The sequence below is a fragment of the Nothobranchius furzeri genome, chromosome 6 (genome assembly GCF_043380555.1).
Source record: "Nothobranchius furzeri strain GRZ-AD chromosome 6, NfurGRZ-RIMD1, whole genome shotgun sequence".
NCBI lineage: Eukaryota > Metazoa > Chordata > Actinopteri > Cyprinodontiformes > Nothobranchiidae > Nothobranchius > Nothobranchius furzeri.
The window spans coordinates 53,441,030-53,465,663 of NC_091746.1; the positions used below are offsets into that span (position 1 = coordinate 53,441,030).

The 24,634-nt window shown below is 41.3% G+C and overlaps 2 protein-coding genes across 2 annotated transcripts; one reads left to right on the top strand and one right to left on the bottom strand.

Moving 5' to 3' along the window:
• The first annotated feature begins 1,040 nt into the window (after window positions 1–1,040).
• Window positions 1,041–2,143, top strand: ora5 (olfactory receptor class A related 5). The gene has a single exon (XM_015942078.3). The coding sequence runs from the start codon at window positions 1,041–1,043 to the stop codon at window positions 2,061–2,063; it is 1,023 nt and encodes a 340-aa protein (XP_015797564.3). The 3' UTR covers window positions 2,064–2,143.
• A 1,476-nt stretch (window positions 2,144–3,619) lies between these two features.
• On the bottom strand, window positions 3,620–24,208 carry nup155 (nucleoporin 155). Its single transcript, XM_015942092.3, has 34 exons — window positions 24,072–24,208; window positions 23,688–23,855; window positions 21,543–21,680; window positions 21,347–21,443; window positions 21,133–21,203; window positions 20,958–21,050; window positions 20,530–20,793; window positions 20,367–20,440; window positions 19,652–19,743; window positions 19,474–19,571; window positions 19,232–19,399; window positions 16,736–16,836; window positions 16,462–16,632; window positions 16,263–16,373; window positions 16,044–16,138; window positions 15,863–15,948; window positions 15,128–15,269; window positions 14,949–15,015; window positions 14,487–14,602; window positions 10,745–10,848; window positions 10,473–10,606; window positions 10,206–10,397; window positions 9,841–9,979; window positions 9,631–9,766; window positions 9,394–9,547; window positions 9,199–9,303; window positions 6,750–6,904; window positions 6,540–6,669; window positions 6,342–6,455; window positions 6,136–6,256; window positions 5,947–6,057; window positions 5,525–5,661; window positions 5,336–5,442; window positions 3,620–4,368 (listed from the first exon to the last, which is right to left on the bottom strand). The coding sequence occupies exons 2-34, from the start codon at window positions 23,827–23,829 to the stop codon at window positions 4,230–4,232; spliced, it is 4,104 nt and encodes a 1,367-aa protein (XP_015797578.3). The 5' UTR covers window positions 23,830–23,855; window positions 24,072–24,208; the 3' UTR covers window positions 3,620–4,229.
• Between the last annotated feature and the right edge of the window lie 426 nt (window positions 24,209–24,634).

Sequence of the window (24,634 nt, forward strand, 5' to 3'; positions counted from 1 at the left end):
GTCTCATTGGGTTTTCATTTGTGTTTAATTGTGTTTTTCTTCTGTTGTAGGCAGCTCGTTAAGCAGCCTTGGAGGCACCTGGGCTCAGGGTGTGGTGCTGCCTACAAAGCCTACTGTTTTTCTGCTTTCACTGGGTCTCTCCTGTGTGGTGGAGAGTCCTCACTGGCCATTTTCTGTTCACTAACTTGCTTTAGTACTCGTCTATATATTTTATCATCAAAAAAGTTGATTTGGGGGTAACCTGCTCTTTAAACCCTCTGTTTGTGCTTGTTTGTGTCAGATCCTCATCTTGTCTTCCTACACCTTTATTATTCAAATAAATGTGTTCTTTTAAACCTGCAAACCTGCATCATGTGCCTGTTCTCCTGCATCTGGGTCCAAACACCAACTCCACAATGTGACACAGCCAGCGTTCTCGATGTGTTCTTGAATTTCTGAGTGAATTGAAAATTAAACAATGTCTTTGTATCTTCTACTTATGCAGGGCAATAGGGGGCATAATGCCACAAAAAATAACATACTAACAATTTAGGATAAAGTTTTTTTTTGTCAAGCATCCTCAGATTTTTTTGTATTAAAGGCTTCATTTAAATAAAGGGATGAAAATTGGCTCCATCAGAACATTAACGGGTTTTAAAAAACTTGTAGTTCAAATTGTTTGAGATTTATTATGAATTATTCTGATTATATGTGAGATTATCAAAGCAGGGCACCAATTTAAAAGGTGAAAAAAACAATGTTTGATGTCAATTAAGTAACAAGATAGTCTCAACGAGGCCACAGTTCCCAAAATGACACATAATTACAGCTACAAGATATACTCTTATTACTGTTTTTTTATTGTCGCTGCCATTTCTAGATGCTGCTTGTGCTGATAGGAGGATCTGTAATCAGAAAAAAACTGCCTCTTACTGAGACAACACGATGAAGGATTTGTGAATAAATATTCTAATGATACCGTGACTGGGTCGGGTTTCTTTACTCCTCTCCTATAAAAGCCCTCCAAGCGTTCCTCTGAGAAAAACATTCCCTCTGACATCATGGAAGCAGATAAGCTGATTGAATCCATCTTCAGAGCCTTCATGTTTATGGCAGGAATCCTGGGAAACAACTGGCTGGCTGTAGTTTCTCTCCCCAGAAAAATGTCAGAAATTCACACCAACGAAGTCCTTTTCATCAACCTGGCCGTCTCCAACCTCATCACAAACTACCTGGTGGACTTGCCTGACACGGCCGTAGACTTTGCCGGACGCTGGTTCCTGGGGGAAACCTACTGTGGCATCTTTCATTTTTGCTCTGATCTCTCTGAAACCAGCAGTATCTTCACAACACTCTTCATCAGCGCTTTCTGGCACCAGAAGCTGGTCGGCTCCCTGAGGCGTGGAGGTGCTCCGGTGCCGCTGGACAGCTTGCACCTTGTAGGGTGCCTGCTGGCTGGGAGCTGGATGCTGGCCGTGGCCTTCGGCGTCCCTCACTACTTCTTCGCCTCATTGGAAAGAAGGAACGAGAGCCATGAGAGCTGCGTACAGGTCTTCCCTGATGCACTTTCTAGGCAAACCTATGAGACGACTTATTTAACCGTGGCTAACGTCCTTCCTCTTGCAGGAATCTTCATTGCAAGTGTTCAGATTGTTGTGACTTTGCTCCAAAACCAGAAGCGCATCCTAAGCCATAACTCTGACCCAGCCAAGCAGATGATTAAAGGAGAAAGTGAGAGCAAAAGCATCAATACCATTTCAGTTGGGATTGTTTCTGATCCAGGCACCGCCAAAGAGCTCAAAGACTCTTCATCCCGAATTCACACGCAGGTCGAGAAGTCACCGAAACACAGGGCAGGATCAAGCCCTCAGGCGCGGGCGGCCAAGAGCGTGGTGGCTGTGGCCAGCATGGTTGTGGTCTGCTGGCTGACTCATCTGCTCCTGCGCATCTCCAGCAACATCCACACTTCATCAGTGGTGCTGGAGGTGGCCAGCTATGTGGCAGCCTCCTACAACTGCATCATCCCCTACATATTTCTGTACGGGGTGAAAAAAATGACTTGCTCGTGCAAAACGAAAGGCTAAATAATGGTACAGATCTTTTAATTATGCAAGCATTACAATAAGCTTCTGCAGAAGAAGACCCTGGCTGTTTTAGGGTGCCATTTGTGAAGTGAAACAGTCATAACTTAGCAGTGATAATTTGGGTTATTTAGCCTACCATAAAAGTCATATTTTCACCATGTTATTCATACATTGTTAAATGTAAACGTACCCAAATAAATATTCAGCCATCAAGCTAAATATTTGTTTTTACTAACAAAATACTTAATTTGGAGCAAAACATTTAGTTTTCAAACTAAATAAGTAGTTTCAAATTAAACACTTTTTTCCTAAATGGATATTTCGATCCCAGCTAAATATTTATTAATGTAATATTTATTTTGGAGTTAAACATTTAGTCCATAAAATAAATATTTAGGGATGAATCTAAACACTGCTTTTGCAAACTAAATGTTTAGCTCCAAAATAAATATTTAGCTGGGATCTAAATATTTAATTTGGAGCTAAATGTTTAGTTTGTAAACTAAATATTTAGCTGAAAATTAAATAATTAGTAAAATAAATATTTATTTTACAAAGTTAATATTTAGGTCTGACCTAAACATTTATTATTTAACTCTAAATTAAATATTTTGCTTGCTAATTAAACATTTAGTTTGGTTCTTTAACATTTATAAATGCATGAATAACATTGTGGAAACATGATTTTGAAAATGAACTCCCACTTTTTTTGGCTAAATAACCCAATTACTGATGTTAAATTATGACCATTTACAAATGGCACCCTATGGCAGACTATTTAAGTTTATAAAGAACTAAATCTGTTAAATATTAATGAGTCAAATTAACTCCTAGATTCCTAACATGAAGCTAAAGGTGAAATTATTTGTTGCTCCAGAGCTCGGAAGAGCAGAAAAATGAGATTTCAGACTCAGTTCACCAGTGATGGTCATAGGCCAGCAGGCATTTCATATCCAGTGTTTTTTTTTTTATTGGCTGTGTGTAATCGTTCATGTTTTCTACTGAACCATGTCAACTCACTTTAAAAAGGTTTACCTGTTTCCCTTTAAAAAGTCATATAAAAATGCATTAAAGATTTTGCATTTGAGCAGTTTCTTCATTTATCTTTAAATATTTTACTTTTCAGCTTAAAAGCTACAAAATATTAAGTGGTCGTAAATAATATATGAATATACAGCACACATAAGAGCCTTTGCTTTGATATTCGTGAATCTGAATATACTAATCAGCTTGATTTGAAAAGAGCAGGGATAATTTCCCCAAGTGTTTATCCTGTAAACATCACATACTCTCACCCTCGGGTGGAACCTGCTTGTTGACTCATCTCACAAAGGAAAATCAGGGCAAAATTACTTCAACCTAAAATGAAACATAATTGCGTACCACCTTCAGTTAATTGGAGACCATCAGCAATTTGAGGCTTGTTAATTAGGAGGGCGAGAAACCCAGAGTGCTGCTTTAAATGAAAAAACAAGTCACATTACTAACATACCAATCTGATGTTCCTTCTTGCCAATTAGCTGTAAACCTTCACACAAGGCTGTCATCAATACGAGTTGTGACAAGTTTGATTTATTTATAAAATGTTTTATTTTTTTCCTCCAAATAAGACCAGAATTTTCATTATAACTAAAAATGTTCTGCATTCAAAACAGATACAAAGTTGTTATTAAAAGTGGACCATTTTACAAGCAGATTATGTCCTAAACAATGCTCAGGTGTGTGTGTGTGTGTGTGTGCGCGCGCGCGCCTTGGCAGCCATGACATCAAAGTTCTGTACATAATTGCAAAACATCAAACATATTTGTCACAAAAAAAATCCCAAATCTGGGACCAAATGAGTGTTTTAACATTTGCGAACTGATCATAATAATATTATTAATAATCAGTAAATTGATGTTTTAATGAACATTAAGCTGTTTTTTTTCTTTAAAAAAAAACCTTTTCCAGATGTTTTCTTTTCAACGTTCCAATTCTGCAAGAAGTTTAAACCAACAAAAATGTATCAAATAAGTTATAAAACGCTAAACTCTGAAAACACACACTGGTGGGATAATGAAGCAAACTGTGGCAGAAGACTCAAAAGTCACATCTTCCCAGCTGATAAAGACTTAAATCAGCTGTTTGCCTAAAACTAGAAGTCCCTCCTCCCTCTGAGGGATCCGGTCAGTGGAGTCTCTCCAGCTTCGCCTGCAGTGACTTGAAGTTGCCGATGGTTTGTTGAAGGGCTGAGGTTGGACTTAGAGACTGCAGCTCCACCAGGTATCCGCAGATGTTGTCCAGGCACACGTTAGTGAACCGCCGCCTGGAAAGCATCACACGGAGTTAACGGCAGGTTTTAGGATGAGGTGGAGCTCAAACCGAACTTAGTTCTCAGATTTGTTTATCTGAGAGTTTTCACCTTGTAAAGACTGGCAAGTTCAGAGAAGTGTAACTAAACACTTTCTCACACAAAGAAGACCGACCTAAAGAAATACAATCTTACCTTAAGAAAACATGACTTCCTAATTATTTACCAGGTTCTGTAGACTTGGTATTTTTGGTTGAAAATTGCATTAGTCCTTTAAATGGAAGTGACAAACTTTATCTGCATTAAGGAAATTTCAAAAATGACCTTGTACATATGGCGCTTTGAAAGCACTAAAGAGTCTTTAACACTTTAAGCTATTGGTTTCAAACTGGTTTCAGTGGTTCTTGAGGCAGAAACTTGAGCATTTTCACATTGGACAGCACTCTGCAGCCCTCTGCTGACCAGAGACCACACTTGACAGTACTGTGGTACAGGTAGGTGCAGGGAGAGCTCTCTACTAGAGAATTCCTTTGCAACACTCCCAGGAGACAAGACAAATTCGAGAACAAAATGCCTATCCGTGCGTGCCTCTCCCTCGTGGAGCTGATGGAGAAGTATAAATCAGGCTTGACTTTAAGACAAGTTTTTTATTTTTATATATATATATATATATATATATATATATATATAAATTGGACTGTCGGGTATATGATGGAATTGCAAAAAAACCCAAAAAGTGCAGGAGTTGTGCAATATTTGCAACTTTCCACAGCTGTTTCACATTTCTTGCACCTTCTTTTGAGATATTAGTTCCAAAAGATTTCAGACATGCAACGAATCTGATATCATGTTTAATGCAATTTTTTTCTAGCTTTTTACAGCTTTTGTGCAGTTTGGAGGGGGTGGGTGTCCCCAGCCAGTTGGCTACTGGCTTTAATGACAACACAACCCATTAGAGACCAGCATGTAGCTGAGGGCTCACCTATCGTAGGTCTGGACTCTGCTGGGGTCTTCTACGTATCCCGAGAGGAGGACATGGATGCACTCCACCAAATGTAGAGGCTTCCTCAATCGCTGCCAGCAGGGATCCTAGGGGGTGAAAAACCATTTCCATATTCATGCGTTCAGAAATAAAAAAAATACAACAAAACTCTAGAAATGAATTAATTACCCGAGATTTAAAGAGCTGATCGTAGACTTCCAGAAGGCGGGGCAGCTGCACTCCAATCTCCAGCATGGTAGACGAGACGAATCCCACATCCCAGTTCAGCCGGCAAACCTCCTGCTCCAGGAACTTCACCAGGAACTCTGCAATTACACATCAGCACCTTCTCACACTGCACGCTCATCATGTTTCCTCTGATGATCCAAGGATCTATATGAAATCAATCAATGTCTCCACAGACGGGACGAGTTTGGACTCGCTGGTTTTAAAAGGAGAATAATTAAGCGAAACACAGCTGCTGGGTTTAAACAGAGCTTACCCCAGAGACAAAGCCAGATAAATAATGCATAAGGGAAAACTAATATGACGTAAACAGCAAGCAGATAAAAACTCTCACAAGATTTAAACTGAATACGACTCCAGCATACCCAGAGGGAAGTATCTAGGAGTTCCGGCGTATATCTTCCCTAGTGAGACCAGCTTTAGATTAAGGGATCTCATCCTGTCCACAGGACTCATGGCCACGCTGTCGCCCAGCTCTGAAACACAAAACACTCCAACAGTAGGCAACCAGCTTGTTTATAAAAGATGCAACATAATATTGACATTTTGCTCACCTTTTTCCAAGATTTCCTGCCACAATGAGTGTACTAGGATAGGATCCGAGTGCCCTGCACAGTGGATGATGGCCAGCTTGCATTCAGACAATTTGAAGTGATCAGCAAACTCTCCATAGAGCTGCACAACAACAAAAAACCCAGCTCAGATTTAAACATGTTGGTGAAAAGAGTAGCCTTTGTCCTTTATATCTTCTGACGTCAACCTTTGTGATGTCCATGAGCTCAGCGTCCAACTGGGAGATGGCGTTTTTCACTGAGGGATGATGGGAGTACTGTCTGATCAGTGTTTCCTGGATCTGCACTTGAATACGGACAAGCTAGGAGAAGGCCAAATATATATTTTTTTAATGTCAACAAAGCGTCGGCTAACATTTATCTCAATCACCAGTCAACTCCAATACCTCCATCTTATCCTCGAGCTCGCGAAGAAACTCTCCGTCAGACGCCCGAGCCGACACGCCGGAGGAACTCTTAGCAGACAGAATGGCTCGAGCAATGTACTCCAGACGCTGCTTCAGAGAGATCTCAGTGCTGCGTGATCAGAGAAGAAATGTGAAATATACACAAAGGTAAACATAAACAAAGCACACGTCCTCCTGTTGTGTGTAAACCTGTGCAAATCAGCCAGCCGTGCCAGTACATGAGCCGCTTTGCCGAAGTTACGGTTCTTCTCGTAGTAGCGCCACAACAGGTCCATATTATGAACTTTACTCTGGTCCTGTCTGATCATATGCATCAGGTGTTCTTCAAGATAAGGAGAATTCACCTGAGAGAAATCAGTAGACGTTAGGATGACAAACAAATAGAGAGGAAAGAATCCAAATTTTATTTTAATGACATCATTTATGGGCACCAGACACGCAAGTATAAGTGAAGTTTAACAGCTATCTGAAGTGCTACATGTTTACGAATTTTACCCGTTTATCATCAAACCAGAGCGGACATAAAGAACATTAAATGTGTGGTTCACTGAAAAACTATTTTTTAATGACTATTTTTGAATATAATCGGTCACTGAGCTTTTCATGCAGGCTACACATGAAAATTGTCTCCTACATCTATCTCCAACTTTGGTTTCTGATAGAAAATAGACGGTGAAACGCTAGGATTTGAAAAGCCTGACAGATCTACATCACACTGTCACTTCGCATTCATCGACTCACCCATTTTGACTCACGAAGGGGAAGGCTGCTGTTGGTTTAGCGTCCAGGAAACAGTAGAGAATGTTTCAACTAAAATAAGCTAATCTTTAGCATTAGCAACTCCACCACACGGCAGAACTCCAGGCTTGTGTTATTTGTGGAGATAAAACATCAATGTTGCAGAGAAAACAGAGTCATGCTGCTGTTATCCAATCAGAGGTGACATGTGTGTCCAAAAGTCAGGAAATAAGACCCCAAATCCTGACGCTCAACTCTGATCTGGCTCACTGCTTGTTTCTGAAACAAGAGCACCAGGTCTTTTTCTCCCCAGAGTACAAGTTACAAGGCATCCATTCCAACTAGAGACCACTGCAAATGTATTGATTAAATGAGAGTTCCAAGCCTTTAAAACTCGCCTCTAGATGCACGTTTTTTATTTTAAATGAATAAATAAACAGTTTTGAACACTGAAATGTGCCAGCTTTAGTTTGAACTGTTCAAAGATTATTTTAAATTTTCTTTTAATGTTTATTCTTTTAATGAAGCATACTTTGCTATGTTTACTCTTTTAAAGTTATTTTAACATTGCTTAACTGTTTGGTTTAAAAGAAAACTGAGCACTCATGTCCTCGCTGTGCGTTTGTCTTTTTAACACCTTAATCCAACAGCTGAAATGTCTCCCCAGTCTTCCATCATGTCTATAGGAGTGATTCATCACTAAATTAAACAAATCAGCTTTGTTCATGATCTAAAACATGCAGGTAATGTGCTGGAAGCAGACTGCAGCACCAGCGTGTTAGCTCCACTTTACTAAGACTAACGCCCAGAACACACCAGACGCAGAGGCGCAATGACGCGCAGCGGAACGACGAGCGCATCTAATCTACGCCCTTGTTAACCTGCACTTTCGGTCACATCAGCTGCAAAGCACCACGAAGGCTCGCGCCGTGCAGCAATTGTTTCGGCGTGAGCTCTAATTTTTTATTCTGGCAGGAAGTCAAACCAAAACAGAAGAGGCAGGCCGGTAAATTAACAAAATAGATTGATAAATGTGATCATTTCTGTGTATCTAAACAGACTAGAGAAACGAAAATCAACACACACAAAACTGAAGCAACATAGCGTTTCCACAATTTTAAATGCAGTTTTTACAGCTAAAGATGGAATTAATTAATGTGATTACAAACAAATATCTTTCATTCAAAGGTAAATGTACAATAGTATTATACAATACCGCAAACACTAGTTATTTACTTAACCCTTTAGAATGGAACTGGTCTACAAAACAGCAGAAGGATCAGCGCAGTTTCTGATATCAACAAACTAGGCAAACTGGTAACACACACACACACACACACACACACACACACACACACGCACACGCACGCACCAAGGGCACAGGGGTGGAGTGGGGGTTTGAAAAACAGTAGGCGTGAGCAGTAGTGCTCATCAAAAATTCTCGCCTGATGTGAACAGAGAAGGAACGGACAGTGCGCAAATTTCGTGAGCTATCCACTTGGCGGCGCTTCGGTGTGTTCTGGTCGTAACTGGGAGCAGACAGTCACTCTGAAATTGCAAGTGTAGTATTCTGGCCACAGAGGATGGTGGGATCTGAGTAACCCTTCAAAGGATCATTTTAGCACAAACTGGCTCAAGAAAATAATTAAAAAATATGAAAAACTGGCATAGAATGCCTTTAAATGTTTTACTGTGATTAACAGTATACAGCCGTACAGCAGTCAATCTGTGGACAGTTTGTTGAAAAGGGCTCCAAAAATAAAGATGACTGGTTGATTAATTGATCTTTGTCAATTAAAAATACATTGTCCATGTAGAGGTTATAACATGTCAATAAAGGTTCCTTTAAGCCCCTAAAAGAAGCTGAATTCATGCCTAAAAGGAGGAAACCTAAAAGTACCTCGAGCAGCTTGTCGGAGAGGTCGGCTTGAATCAGCCAGTTGTACAGAGCGATGTGAAACAGTTCATCCTGAGACCTCTGGGCCAAACCGAGCATCTGCTCAAACTGTAGGGGAACCACAAAGTCACATTACAAATTCAGATTGTGTACAGAAATTAGCAAGAACTACCCTCTTGTCTTTTCTTCAACACTCACATGGGCTGTAGCTTCTTCGTTGCTGAGCATGTTGGGATCAGAGGTCATGACAGGAGGTCCAGGCTGCTTGGGGACACTGGGAGATTGAGGGGCAGCTTTGCTCTGGTTCACCAGCTCCTGCATGGTGTCTGTGATGCACTTGTAGCAAGAAAGTCTGAAGAAAAAAAAACAGAAGAAAACCGTTGAAGAAAAACAGCAGACAATTTGGACATTAGTGCCGCCTTTTGATGGCGTCACCTCTCTTGGAAGGCCTGCTGCCCCGTTTTGTCCTCCTCAGGCTCTCCGTTCTTGTAGAAGTGGGGCCCGAGTCTCTGGGGATCCTTTTTATCTGCCGCTGTGAGGCACAACTCAAGAACTCCCTCGTAGAAACGCACTGAGAAATGAAATACCATTAGACGATGTGGCAGCAGCACAGACAGTCGCAGCGTGTTTTGTGCCCCCACCCACCTTGTCTGTACTGGGAGCAAACCAGTGGCAGGTCTATGTTCTGGCTGATCTGCTGGTAGAGCTGTAAAGACTCCCTTAAAGTTCTCTCTTTATCGATCTTGTTCTGGATCTGTTTAGAGCTCTGCAACATCTCATTAGCCTAAGAGGGGGAGGAAATCAAATTCAGTTTACCGAGACACAAAAATCTATGTGAGCTGATCGATATCATGTCCGGGCAGGACCTTGTTGCACCTAAAATGATCTGGAGGGTTAGGGAACTAAAAGAAATAAACAAACATGTGAAAAATATATCAGTTAAAATGTGAAAGTCTTAAAGGTGGCTTGTGTTGGTGAAAATCAACAAAGGTGTGTGTGTGTGTGTGTACCTTTGAGCAGATGCTGTCATCGCTGCTGTACAGCAGTGGACAGATGTCCCGTAGGTGATTGCTGATGGCGTCCACAGAGGCGTTATCTTTGATGTAAACGTTAATAAGGCCTGTGATGAGTGCCCCAGATAATTCCTTCCCTCGGATCACTACGTCCTTAAAACTTGCCCCCTTTATCTGCTCCTGAAATTCCTACAAAAAAAGGGTAGAATAAGTAGAGAGCATCAGAGCAGCGCCTGTTTGCTATGCTAAAGCGCTTCTGCCCACCTTTGGCAGCTCAGACATAATGAGGCTGAACTGATGATCGCAGAGAAGCTTCCAGAGTGCCAGAGTTTGATAAGAGCGGTGCACTAGCTGCTGGATGCCCTGCAGCGACACTTTCTCATAGACCTGAGCTTTGGCTAGTGAAAAAACGAATGAAAACAACATTTTTTTAACAATCAAAGCAATGAGTTGAATACAAATCTATACTTGTTTGCAAACTTTAATTTAAAAAAAAACTGAAGAGGAAAATGATGAAATTCCAGTTCAAAACTCACTGTGGTATTTCCTCTGAAGCTCCTGCTGCACCTGCTGGGAGCCGGCTCCGTCGGGACGCATGAATCCCAGCAGCCTTTGCTGCAGGTTGGCTGGAGAGCTGAAGCTAATGAGAATCCAAGCACAAAGGACCAGAATAAAGACAGAGACAGTCTATTAAAGTTTATGAATTAATGAAAAGAAAGTAAAACTCGGGTTAACTAGTTTTCACATCAGCTTCTCAATCAGTTTAAAGCTCGAAAAGGTCAACTCTGCTGGCATCAAGCTAAAAAAACAAGATGTTTAGTCAGATCCTAACTACAGATGGCACAGCAGGTATCAAACTGGGACACTTATGCATCATTTCAGGTTTTTGTACCCTAATGAGAGCTGATTACTGCTCCTCTTACTCTGTCAGAAGTAAAGTAGGGTAGCATGAGAGCCTGTGCTCACATGGTGCTTTTATCTAACATGTCTTTAAAATTAATGTGTCACTACATTACGACAAAGCACTGCTGTAAGCCGCCGCTGCAGTGGCGCACAGATATAACACAGCGGTCAAAAAAGCCACCGGCTGCTGAAAAAAAATGGCAGTCTCATCCATATTTTGTGAAGAACCAAAAGGAAGTGCATCAATACTTCCTGTAAGTGGTCTTTTATTTAATCTAATTACTTGATTGTTGCTGAGCTATTATAAACTACTACACTCAACGAAAATATAAACGCAACACCTTTGTTTCTGCTCCGATTTTTCATGAGATGGACTTAAAGATCTAAAATTCATTCCAGATACACAATATTACCATTTCTCTCAAGCATTGTTCACAAATCAGTCTAAATGTGTGATAGTGAGCACTTCTGCTTTGCTGAGATAATCCATCCCACCTCACAGGTGTGCCACATCAAGATGCTGATCCGACATCATGAGTAGTGTACCTTATACTGCCCACAATAAATGGCCACCCTGGAATGTGCAGTTTTGCCTCACAGCAAAATGCCACAGATGCCACAAGCATTGAGGGAGCGTGCAATTGGCATGCTGACAGCAGGAAGGTCAACCAGATCTGTTGCTCGTGCATTGAATGTTTATTTCTCCACCATAAGCTGTCTCCAAAGGCATTTCAGAGAATATGGCAGTACATCCAACTGGCCTCACAACCGCACACCAGCCCAGGACCTCCACATCCAGCAGGTTCACCTCCAAGATTGTCTGAGACCAGCCACTCAGACAGCTGCTGAAACAATTGGTTTGCATAACCAAACAATTTCTGCACAAACTGTCAGAAACCGTCTCAGGGAAGCTCAACTGCATGCTTGTCTCCTCATCTGGGTCTTGACCTGACTCCAGCTCGTCGCCATAACAGACCTGAGTGGGCAAATGCTCACATTCGATGGCGTCTGGCACATTGGAGAGGTGTTCTCTTCACGGATGAATCTCGGTTTGCATTGTTCAGGGCAGATGGCAGACACCGTGTGTGGCGTTGTGTGGGTGAGCGCTTTGCTGATGTCAATGTTGTGGATCAAGTGGCCCATGGTGGTGGTGGGGTTATGGTATGGGCAGGCATTTGTTATGGATGAAGAACACAGGTGCATTTTATTGATGGCATTTTGAATGCACAGAGATACCGTGATGATATCCTGAGGCCCATCGTTGTGCCGTACATCCATGAACATTACCTCATGTTTCAGCAAGATAATGCACGGCCCCGTGTTGCAAGGATCTGTACACAATTCTTGGAAGCTGAAAATGTCCCAGTTCTTGCATGGCCAGCATACTCACCGGACATGTCACCCACTGAGCATGTTTGGGATGTGCTTGACCGGCGTATACGACAGCATGTACCAGTTCCCACTAATATCCAACAATTTCGCACAGCCATTGAAGAGGAGTGGACCAACATTCCATGGGCCCCAATTGACAATCTGATAAACACGATGCGAAGATGTGTTGCACTGCATGAGGCAAATGGTGGTCACACCAGATACTGACCGGTTCTGAGTCCCCAGACCCCCAATAAAGCAAAAAAACTGCACATTCCAGGGTGGCCTTTTATTGTGGGCAGTATACGGTACACCTGTTTATGATGTCAGATCAGCATCTTAATGTGGCACACCTGTGAGGTGGGATGGATTATCTCAGCAAAGCACATGTGCTCACTATCACACATTTAGACTGATTTGTGGACAATGTTTGAGAGAAATGGTGATATTGTGTATCTGGAATGAATTTTAGATCTTTAAGTCCATCTCATGAAAAATTGGAGCAGAAACAAAGGTGTTGCGTTTATATTTTTGTTGAGTGTATAAGCATGAAGTGTGGCTAATGCGCGTGTTTGTTTACGGAAGCCGGAGGCTTTTTCGACCGCTGTGTTATACCCGTGCACTGTGCAGCGGCGGCTCACAGTGGTGCTTGCTCGTAATGTAGTCCCAAGTCTAAATCGGCTCCAGGAAATCCTTCGTGTTCTTACTTTTCAGTTGAGGTCGACATGATTATTGAGCTCACCAGGAATAATTGGTATTATTATTGAGTAATTTTAATCACTTCTGCACAAAACAATGCTAGTTCCTGCTATTCACTTCCATTGTTTATGCTAAGCTAAAGCAGACAGAGTGCTACCAGACCAGGAGAATTACTGCGTTGGTAACAAAATGCTTTTTTCTCACTTATCTAACTCTGGAAATACAGAAATAGGCACAATTGACACTTATCATCATCATCATCATCGTCATCATCTTCTTTATTTATATAGCACCTTCCAACTGCCAGAAGGCTAACCAAAGTGCTGTACATGCATTAAAAACATCGCTGACCCATACAATGGTCAACAAAAATAGACATAAAAACAAATAAGAACAGGTAAAAGCAGGAGATAAGAGCAAAAAATGATAATAAAAAAGATAAAATAAGTTAAATAAAACTGGATTAAAATTAGCTAAATCATTTAAAAATATGGCTAGCTCGCCTGCTGAGGAATGCCACTGTATAAAAACGAGTCTTCATCCGACATAAGGCTGGGCGATATGGCCTAAAATCAGCACCAAGATAAATTGAGGATTTCACCTCGATAAAAAATAGAAGATAACTACAGGTATGCGCAGAAACAAAAGTTGTCCACTAGATGGGGCTGTTGCATGTATTACATTTAGTCACATTTTTACATGACTCAAGGTGGTACAGCTTCTTAAAGGGAAGTGAAAGTGGCCAACCTACACACATGTTTTCATTTTTTATTATCTAATTTATTGACATGGGGAAAATTATCTCAATAAGAGTCAGAAATTTCTATAATGATAAATCTGATTTATTGCCCAGCCCTAATCCGACTCTTAAAAACTGGCAGTGAGGGTGCTTGTCAGACCTCCAGTGGAAGTCCATTCCATAGCTTGGGGGCCAAACCTGAAAAAGCCCCGCCTCCTCTAGTTGAGCATTTTGCTCTTGAGACAACTAGTAGGTCTTGGGGGTGGAATATCCCTTTAAAGTTAGTCGATGGTATGAGAGCAAGTGATAAATGTGTTGCTGAAGGTTGAAAAAAATAACTGATTTTAAACTAGTGGCAGACTGCCAAACAGAAAACAAAGAAGTAATGCTGCTTTATGTGGAGAGATGCTTGTCAAGATGTTGCTGTCATAGAAACAAAAAGTGAGCTTTGCTGCATCAAGAGGATTGTTTGTGATACCAGGAAACAAAAAGCACTGAACAAAAACAGAGCCACTACTATACTATCTAATTTAATGAAAAAATATATATATTCAGGGAGTTTTTACCTCACAGTGCCAAGAGACGAAGGACTGAGCTGAGAGTTTTTATCCAGGAACTCCTGTAAACCTTTGATCTGCAGGAGGACCGACTCCAGCTCAAATGAAGCCACGGTGCTTTCCAGCTGAGGGGATGGGAAACGACAGTCAGATTGAACACTAAAAACTAAAACCATCTGCTTCCAATGCTGCTATTTCATGTAAGGCAAGTGTTTTTTTAATTGCAATAAACATTTCAAGAAGTAATTTAATGATCAACTAACAACATGTCATTTGCTGTTGGCAGAGTTTCTAGATTAGTTTATATTTTCAAAATACAAAAAGAGTTGATTAGTAAAGACACTCAAAATAATTTATTTTGTCCTCGAGTCTGACAGTTAAAAGTTCTTACTAAAATTACAGATCTATATTTTCTATTTCAGAAAAAGTCAAGCATTTCCCCAGGGACTGGGGTGTAATGAACATACGTACAATAACAACCGTTTGATGTCCTTTGCTGATGGACGTCTCCACAGCGAGGCTCCCGTCCCAAATATTTCTGTAACAGACGTGAACACGAGAGAGAGAGACGAAGCTTAGGAACATCATCGACAAACACCTGATGTGCCCACATTTTTCAGTTTTGACCTAGAATAATTGTGTGTAATTACCCGAGAATACGAGCCAAGTAGATGCAGATGCCGTTGTGTTTTCCAGAGAAAATCACCTCTGGACCAGCGGACATGGGTGTGATGGGGGCGGATCCAGACTGCATGGAAACGAACGGTGTGGCGAACGCAGGGGGCACGACGCCTGAGGGAAAAAAATACATTCAAAACAGATTCTAATCATTCTTTATGTTGTGATTTACCTTGTGACTAGCCTGGCCTGCCAGACTCCTCCTCTGTTTCATTCTGCACAGAGAAAGAGTCTGGGAACTCTCCTGATCAAATAACCCCACCCCGTGAGAATTCTAACCGAGCCAATCAGCGCTGAGTATCGTACGTCACACACCACAACGCCGTTTGTCATAAACATGGTGACTGAAGTGGAATTCGCAGCGGCTCATTCCTTTGTTCTAAATGATTTGAACATGTCTTTAAAACCACAAGTAGAAGCGCTAAAAGCGTTTCTTCTAAAAAAAATAAAAGATGTTTGCGCCGTTGCCAGATGCTATTTTTTTTACTACAACTAGAAATCTATCACGTCGTGCAGTACAGTCGGGATTTCCGTCTTTTTTCTGATTGGTCATTTTTGAGCTGCCTAGTCCCGCCCCACAAGTGCCTCTCTGCCTGTGAGTTACCAGACTCTTTCTCTGTGCAGAAGTAAACAGAGGACGAGTCTGGCAGGCCAGGCTACCTTGTGACACAGGTTTTGTGTGAGTCTTAACATTTTAGATGACCCACCAGGTGCTGGAGAGCTCATGACGGGACCAACAGTACTGGGCGTTGTCATGGCTGCAGGAAACCTCATCTGTGCTTCTCCCCCATACCTAAACTCCACAATAAAAAGAAAAAAAAAACTCCTATTAGTTTGAATATATTGTGAATTATTGAGATTATGCACAATTAGAAGTCAGGATCTGACCTGAAGAAGGCTCTGGTGGCCCACTGAGAGACCTCTCGGTCACAAGCAGCACTGGAGCAGGCCAGGATCAGAGCCGTGCCACAAGCCTGCTCCTCCTGAAGAAAACCGTGAAAATTGGAAGACATGTGCTGCTGCTAGCTTGTCACTAATAAATGTGTGTTTGTTTCCTAAATAAATTAAAGATGATAATAAAACCGTAATGAAACCTTGCAGTCTTACCCGGTGCAGCTTGAAGAATCGTTCAATCTCTTCACTTTCTCCTCCTGCACAGCTGACCAGGAGGTGGCGAAGCTGATCGACCGGCCGCAACTTTTGAAAGATGTGACTTCCCTAAAGGACGATGATTAAAAAATAAATCTTCTAATGCAATAGCAAGATTAACATCAGTAACACGATGAGTAAAGATAGAGCTTTTGACCTTTGCAGTCAGAAGGACGAACTTCTGAGGAGGGACATTGTGCTGCTGGACAACCACAGGCGAATCAGTGATGGGGATCTGCTCCCTGTTCAGGGGGGTAAGGATTTTGGGAGGTTTCTCTTCATTAATTTCACAAAGAGCCCACGAATGTCCATCAACGTTGGACATCACCTACAATGTGAAAAAGAAAGAGACGTATCTAGTAGAGTTTGTGTCCTCAAAGACATTGTCTAGAAACCCTGTAATCACAATGCTTCCTGACTCAATGACAAACCTGCGTCTCCATCAAGGGCTTCTTAAAGGGAAAGGAGTCGTGATTGATGCACCACAGAACATCACTGTCTTCTGTCTCAGACGCAGTCATGAGGAGAACACCTGTGGGATTAAAAAAATAGAGTTAGAGTTCTACAGTTATCCAAAGGAAAAGGGATGAGAGCTCTTGAGAACTTAAAGGAACACTACAACGCAGCACAGGTGTGTCCACCATTTCAGTTTACCACTAATCTAACCTACTTTGACCAAAGAAGGCTCCCTGGACATTATTAATCACAAAAACACAGCTACAACACTGAACTTTGACACATTTTAGATGCTTACTTTGAATTACCGTAGCTCTGCAAAACTTTAGAAAAACTGTCAAATATGCTGCTCCTTTGTGAGCTCGGCATCAGGATCCCCCAATCCCCACCGGTGCTCACTGCTAACGCCGTTAACACTTTTAAGACCCCGGGAAACCCCAGATGTCTAAAATTGTTGACACGACAGATCCTGGGTAAGTCAGGATTACAGCAGCTTTGACGATCACACAATCGCGTTGCTGAAATAGTAACTTTATTTGGAAAAGGGTCAAAGTGCACGGGAAGCTCTGAGGGATTTGAGGGGTTATTTAAAATAACTCATTATTGTAACATTTGTTCAAAACTAAAAGAGCAGACAGAATGACATTTTGCCCTTAACAGTTGTTCATCAGAGAAGCTAGGGCTGCTCAATTAATCGAATTTTAATCCCAATTACGATCTGAGTTTTGAACGATTATAAAAACAAAACAAGCCAATTATTTGCTCCTCCCACTTGTGCTGCCCTGAGTTGCAAATGAAGTGCTCCTCCCACAGTGTCGCCAACTTAGCGACTTTGATGCTATTTCTAACAGCTTTTCAGACCGTTCTGAACAGTTCTAAGTTAAACATCTTTTTTTAGCAACAGTAGTTTCTGCATCTTTAACGTCCCCCTGCTTCAGCCGTCTCCCCCTGAGCAGCGGCCACAAACTCACTGATGCGCCTGCAGCCTCTCAGAGTTCCTGCTGCTCTAAACATTAAAATAATTATTTCATTTTCTGTTCCTCTGATTACCTTCAATGGTGTCTGTTTGTTGCAACCACCAGGTACAAAAACTAACTAGTTTTTTATTTGACTATTTTTCTGTCCTGTCTGTTTATTATCTTCCTGCACCTCCTCTCAATCCTAAAGAGAAACTGCTACCTGGGTTCATATATATTCACCTTATGAGTTACCTTTGAACTGCAGTTCTAAAAGATCTACCGACCGCAAAAACAGCGGAGTGCACGCTGCGCGCCGGCCGCACCAGTGTGGTGAAGCCACCGGAGGACTAAACAGGTGATGCGCTCCGCTCCACAGCAGCGAAACGCATCAGGCACAAATAAAAGACAGAAAACAAAAGGAAATGAGCCGACAAACGATCGCGTGTTTTTGAGGTGGCGACACCTAATTTGATAATGTGACTGTGGCCGTGCTCTGGACGCAGATGTCTAGAGCGCGCTAACGATCAAAGCTTTGCATGACAAGCTGGTTAAGGTTAGGATGGGGGTGAGGGGAAGGTTACATTGCAAGAAGGTAAAGGTCACAATTCGGTCAAATGTCCGTTTTACCGTGGTGGTCAGATACCGACGCTCTGGCACAGCGCGTTGCCTCCTGACGCACAGGGGCTCGTCCCCTACTGTCTTTTCCGAGGACTGCATCTTGTCGGTCATTATCACGTGACAGCGACTAGTCTATGAAAGGCATAAAAAGTCACTACAAAGCAGTGAAGTCGACTAGTTGATACGACCCCTAGTACACAGTTGCCACCAAAGAGCGCAAGAATGCCACTATCAAAAGCACAGAAGAGCTCGTCACATGATCAAACAATGGTAGGGGGTATTTACGGTTAACTGAGTATTAACTTTATAATGGCTTCAATAACCAGTTAAACAAATTTTGGAAAAACGTGCATCCCCATTTCTTTTAGATTTTTTTGTTCTTGAGGTAATTATTTATTTATTGCAAGTCATATCATCATTGCAACATTAATCACTGTTATTGAGCGTCGCAAGTTTTCATAATATTGTGCATCTAAACCTCATGGCTGAAAATGTTTAGCATTTTGCTGAAAAACCAATTGTTTTTTAAATTTTTCAAATTATTTATCCTCCTGAGACCTGAACCTGTATTTGATGTGATTTAAAAGAAAAAATACATCTAACTATTACAGAGTAGTCTACTCGCGTTAACGAAAACAAAATTACAAATATTAATAAAATAAAATTAAATTAAAAATTAGTCAAATTTCCTATCAAAAAGAAAGAAAACAAATAACTTTAAACTTAGTCAATATTATGTGTCTATAAATAATAACAAAAAGGTCTAAGGTGAAGATAAAATGTTTTAGTGCAAGGCGCCATTGTCCACATATGTGGACACAGGGCCCTAGGAGGTTGAACAGAAAAAAATATACAAAGTTCAACTGATGTTTGGATCATTCTTTGGCCTTTTACCTTTGCTGTGTAAAGCCTTATGGACCTTGGAGGGTTTCTGCAGGGTGGAGGAAGCAGAAAAACCTGGTGGGAGACGAACATGGACTAAAGCAAGCAAGCTTGGGCGAACTGCCATGTTCTTCTGGTGCTGAGGTGCAAACGGCGTAGTGCTGAAGTAAAGGCGAACACCTGTCAAAACATACCATCAGACAGTGGAAGCATGACGCGTATCGTACATCAGTTCATTGCCTAATAATGGTTACCTGAATGAGTGACGGCGAGCAGATGACAATCTGAGGACTCAGATCTGTCAATAACTGAGATCTGAACGATGGGTTTGAAGACAGAACGGTCGATTGTTCTGAAAACGGTTTTAAATAAGATTAAAAAAAGACTTCAGAGTTCACTTAACATATGAAACAAACAGTAAACCAAACGTACCGAGCTATGTTCCCTGCAGCCGCCACTATAGAGCTCTGTGACATTGTTGCTACGCGACTCATACCTTGACCATCAGCACCCAGGTCATACACCTGAAAAGTAAACAAACTTTTACCTGTAAAGCCTCCTTTCTACCGACAAGAAAGCATTGAAAAACAGCCACGAGACGTACCTCGCGGCAATTAGCTGTCGTTACAGTGGACGGGTTCTTTCCCACTGGTAGGAAAGTGTAAAGTTTTGGACGCATCCCAGATGAGTAGGGACTCCATAACATTTTAGTCTATTTTTGATGTGCTATGCTTCCAAAACACGTCAACTCCAGTTTAGATCAGGCCAGACAGGAAGTTAAACATAAACATAAACACTATGTAAAACATCCAGAAACTTTTAAAATGAAAGTCACGTGCAGATAAACGGACGTCATTTCTTGTGCAACCCCGTAGCCGATGTTAACTGAACTTTTTGCATGCATGCAGCTGTCTTACACTTTGCTTTTAACATGTGGACTTCTGAAATCACTTGCAGAGTTGCAATTCTCCCGTGACTTTGTGATATTGCAGAACCTGTGGAAATGCTCTCGGTTGGAAGGGATCTCATGGCTAAAACACCACTATTACGTTACACACTGCTTTCACGTCCAGTGGAAAGGAGACTCAACAGTTTTCGTGTCAACTGAAAAAGTAACAAAAATAATAAAGCTCAACAGGTGTTTTACCTGTAGGACATCTTTCTCAGAGCGGGTGAAGAGAATGTTACGAGTGTTATCGATGGCAATCTGCACAATAGGATCTGAAGAGAACACAGGAGATGGAATATTCAGCAGAAGTTTAATCAGATCAAACTTTCGCTCTGCAAAGAAATGTTAATCATCTTCTCACCATCTTCGGAAAAAGAGAACTGGAGCACAGAGGGAACGAGGAAAGACAGGGAGCTCTTGGAATGGTTGATTTTTCTGCAACGCTGGCTGAGCCAGCCGGCCTCCGCCTGGTAAGCGATCTCATAGAGACAGCCGTCCTTTCCTGCCATGAAGATGCGTCCCAGGTCTGTCGAGGTGATGGACAGGATGTAGGTGTTGTCCGTTGGAATTGAAAAGAGGGGGTCTGGTAGTAACTGCAGCCCACCAGACATGCTGTCGTTCAATCCTAACACAAACGATCAACACAAATTTGATTATGTTCCCTTCATCTTGACATAACATAAACTGGGCATGCTGAAAACTAGAAAAAAAACTAGTTTTAATCTACGGAATCACTTCAGAGCTACACACAATAAAAATCTGTGGCACCCTGAGTGAAAAGTAACTCACCAACATGACTCTTGGGGAAGCTGAGTCCAAGAATCACCACATCCACAGAAGTGGCTAAGACCAAGAGGTAGTGAATGTGTGGCTGTAAAATCCCTGAAAGGAAAAAAAACTCAAATTCATTTTAAAAAAATTTAACAAAACTGAACAAAAACGTGATCTACATTAAACATCACACCTTGTTTTGGCTTAACTAGTCCTACTGCCAAAATAGTTTCAATCAGGCCATCAAAGTAGGCTACATCTCCTCTGCAAAGAACACACAAAGAAAAAAGTGGAGCGCGTTGTCATGAATACAGGCCATCGTAACTAAAATAAAACATGTATTTCAGTGAAAGTAGCAGGCAATGATTAAAGCACATTCAGTAGTGTTATATTAAAAAAATGCACACCCATCTTCATAATTCCACAAGAAGAGGTCGTTGTCGATTGTGAGCCACGCTCGGGAGATGTCTGGAAAAACTCCCATCATGCAGTTGAACTGCATATCTATAAAACAGTTAAGCTGAAACTCTTACGCCAGCAAAACAAAAGCCTGACAAATACATCCTGTCCATCTGAAAGCTGTGGATCGGTGCAAAAGGATACGGCCAAACTGCTCCACCAGCTCAGGTGGCAGAGGAACTCTTCGCATTGCACTGAGTTCTGGGAGGTTTGGTACAGTGAGCAAACCGGGTCCCTGGAGAGGGTAGTCCATGTCCGACACGCCAGAGAGGGACGGCATGTCTGTCAGAACAGTCAACAATCAAAGTTGATTGGTTGGTTGAAATGTCTTTTTGAACATACAGACAATTAATTTTAAAAACATTAACAAAGTAAGAGAAATATATAAAAGAAAGAAAAAAAAGTCTTTGCCCAAAGGCAGTGGGAAGAAGCCAGCTTTTATTCAATACCATCAGCTTGCTGCACACAGCAAACTACCTCATATGTACAATATACATATTTAATACAACATCGAGACTTTACATCTATAGTATTGTTAATAATTACAATATTAATGGTACTATTACTAATAAGAACATATATATATCCATTAAATTTGGCAGTCTTGTTTTCAAATGTTCAAGTCAATATGATTTAAGATTAAACAATTACACTAACTGCAAGTTATGTTTCAAGTATTACATGTTCAAATTCTCTTTTGATTAGCTTTTATTTTGAATTTGGGATGGACTTTTACGGAAAAATTATGTAATGTAATATAATAATGTCATGCTTGTGATGTTTTTATATCTATATGTCCTCCTAAAAACAATAAAAAAAGGGTACAGTAAAACATTTCTGTTTACTCTTTACAAGCTTATTTATCATTTTTGAAAGTTATGTAAAAGGATGTAATCTCACTCAAGTTTAACCATCTGTTATTCGAGGTTGTTTAGTCATCATAATAGACAATAAATTATGTGAATTTTGAAATATTTGCTCTTGATGCTAAGGGAACAGAATATTACAGAGGAACATAATTTCCCACAGCATGGGATGAGAGCAGCTTTGTAAACAAGCTTGCAACCAGCTAAAGGATATGGGAAAAAAAAAGAAAACGATCTTTTACGGCGCGATCACTGGCAGCGCCATGACTGGTGATGGAGGGTTAGTGAGCTGGGGACACACGTGGAGATCAAGTAAGCAGTGCTGACTTTTAGCCACCAGCTAACCGTGGCTCACAACTTGCATGAGCCATGGCTGGCAAGCCGGGGACACGCTGTTTGTAAACACGGATTACCAGCCAAAGGTGACCCACGTCCAAAGTTAACATTTGAGAAGAAGCCCTTGGAGAAGCTCGTCTGTAATGTGTGGAGAACTACAACGTTGTTAGTTAATGTTTGTGGAGATCACGTAAACAATACTGATTTAGCAACTGGCTAGCAGATGAGCGCTGGAGTGTGTTGGGAAATGTCAGGCTGCAGGAACGTACAAAACTACACACAAAAGAGAGGAGTACTGAGTGGAAGGACTTTGGAACGGACACGTTGGGACCAGATCAGGAGTTCTGGTACAAAGAAAAGACGAATGAGCAACTTGAGGTGAGTTAGGGAGTCAGGGGGACACCACTCGGAGGCTGGTGTCCAGCTAATAGCTGGCGGGAATCTTAATATATACGGCTTCTGGACATGATGATGACCTGAAAAACTTCATGTGTCGTTCGATTTCATTGAATATTATTCAAACTAACAAGTACAGCAACAGTGCGGCTAGTCTCTTCTAGTTAGTTGAATTAGCAGACACCATGTTTCCAGGGTGCACTGGCCCCCTGCTGGTACTTTCAGGTTACAGTCCAAACGCACAGCGCGGAGCTCTTATGTCCCTCAACAGCTACTGTATTTCAAGATGGTGGATGGCCATGAAGCGTCAACCACAGTTTGTGTATCAATCAATCAATCAAAGCTTTATTTATAAAGCACCTTCCGCAACCCTGTCAGGAAGCCCAAAGCGCTGAACAAGAGACTAGCTGCACTGTTGCTGTAATTGTTATATATAATTTGTAAAATTTCAAGCCGAGAGGATTATTTAAATTTGATGTTGGTGAGAAATATTAATTAAAAAGGACAAGTTTGTGAACTGGAAACATGGAATTTATAGTAAACAGGTTAAATATTACACACTGGGACTTTAATGAACTGAACTGTATTGGAATACTTGCTTTGTGAAGTGCCTTGAGACAACTCTTGCCGTGATTTGGCGCTATATAAATACACAGAATTGAATTAATCAGTTTTACCGAATATGACTTACTGTGTGAGGGGACGCCGAGCAGCTCGGACAAGTCAGGAAAGTAGCGGTCATCCTGCAGGTGTTTATCAATCAGCCGAGCTGAGTTGTCCAGCGCCTCGGCGAGCGCTGCTGCTGGACTGCTGGGTCCAGCAACGGACGGCATAGCTAGGACAACCACCACTGGCTTGTCTACGAAGGGTAGCGGGAATTAGCAAGAAAGTAAGAAAACAAATCGGATTAACTAAAATGTACATGTAAACTAAATATTAACGTTTCATTGATGCTTCTGTGGTAGCCTAGCCCATTAGCTCCGGTTAGCGCAATAACTGTTTAATTTAGCAAGCAAGCTAGCAACTAGATAACTGTAAGAAAATTAAACCTTTTAGAATGGTTTTGTTCCTTTACCCGAGTGAAAGTGTTCCGCGTGTTATTGGCTTGTTAGGAAATCAAGTTGTAACTCGACACTAGCTGCAAATTTGAACAAAAACAGTGAACATGCACATCCAACCAAGGACCCGCCAACCTCATGCACAGGCACAGGAAATTTCACTTTCTTCTTCGCTTTCTTAATTATCAGCAGAGAGAACCACAGGAACTCCTGTACTGCCACCCTCTGGTCACTGTCGTACCAAAACAAAAATATTGATTTTGAGCAAATAAAAGTAATAAAAAAATTAAATGGAAAGTATTTATGCTACAATTAAATTCACGCTGCAACGGTTTCTCTGTATTATACGCTTCACAACTGGTTTATCATTACTGCTATGAATATAACTGCTTTAAAAATGTAAACATCTCCAATTTCTAGTGTTGACCAAAATTAGCTGCCCATGACAGAATAGAATAGAATAGAATAGAATTTATTGATCCCACAGTGGGGAAATTCACTTGTTAAGCAGCATAAACACAAACACAAGAGAATAATTAGAAGAAAAATAATAACAAAGCAAGCTAGTATCATAACCTTG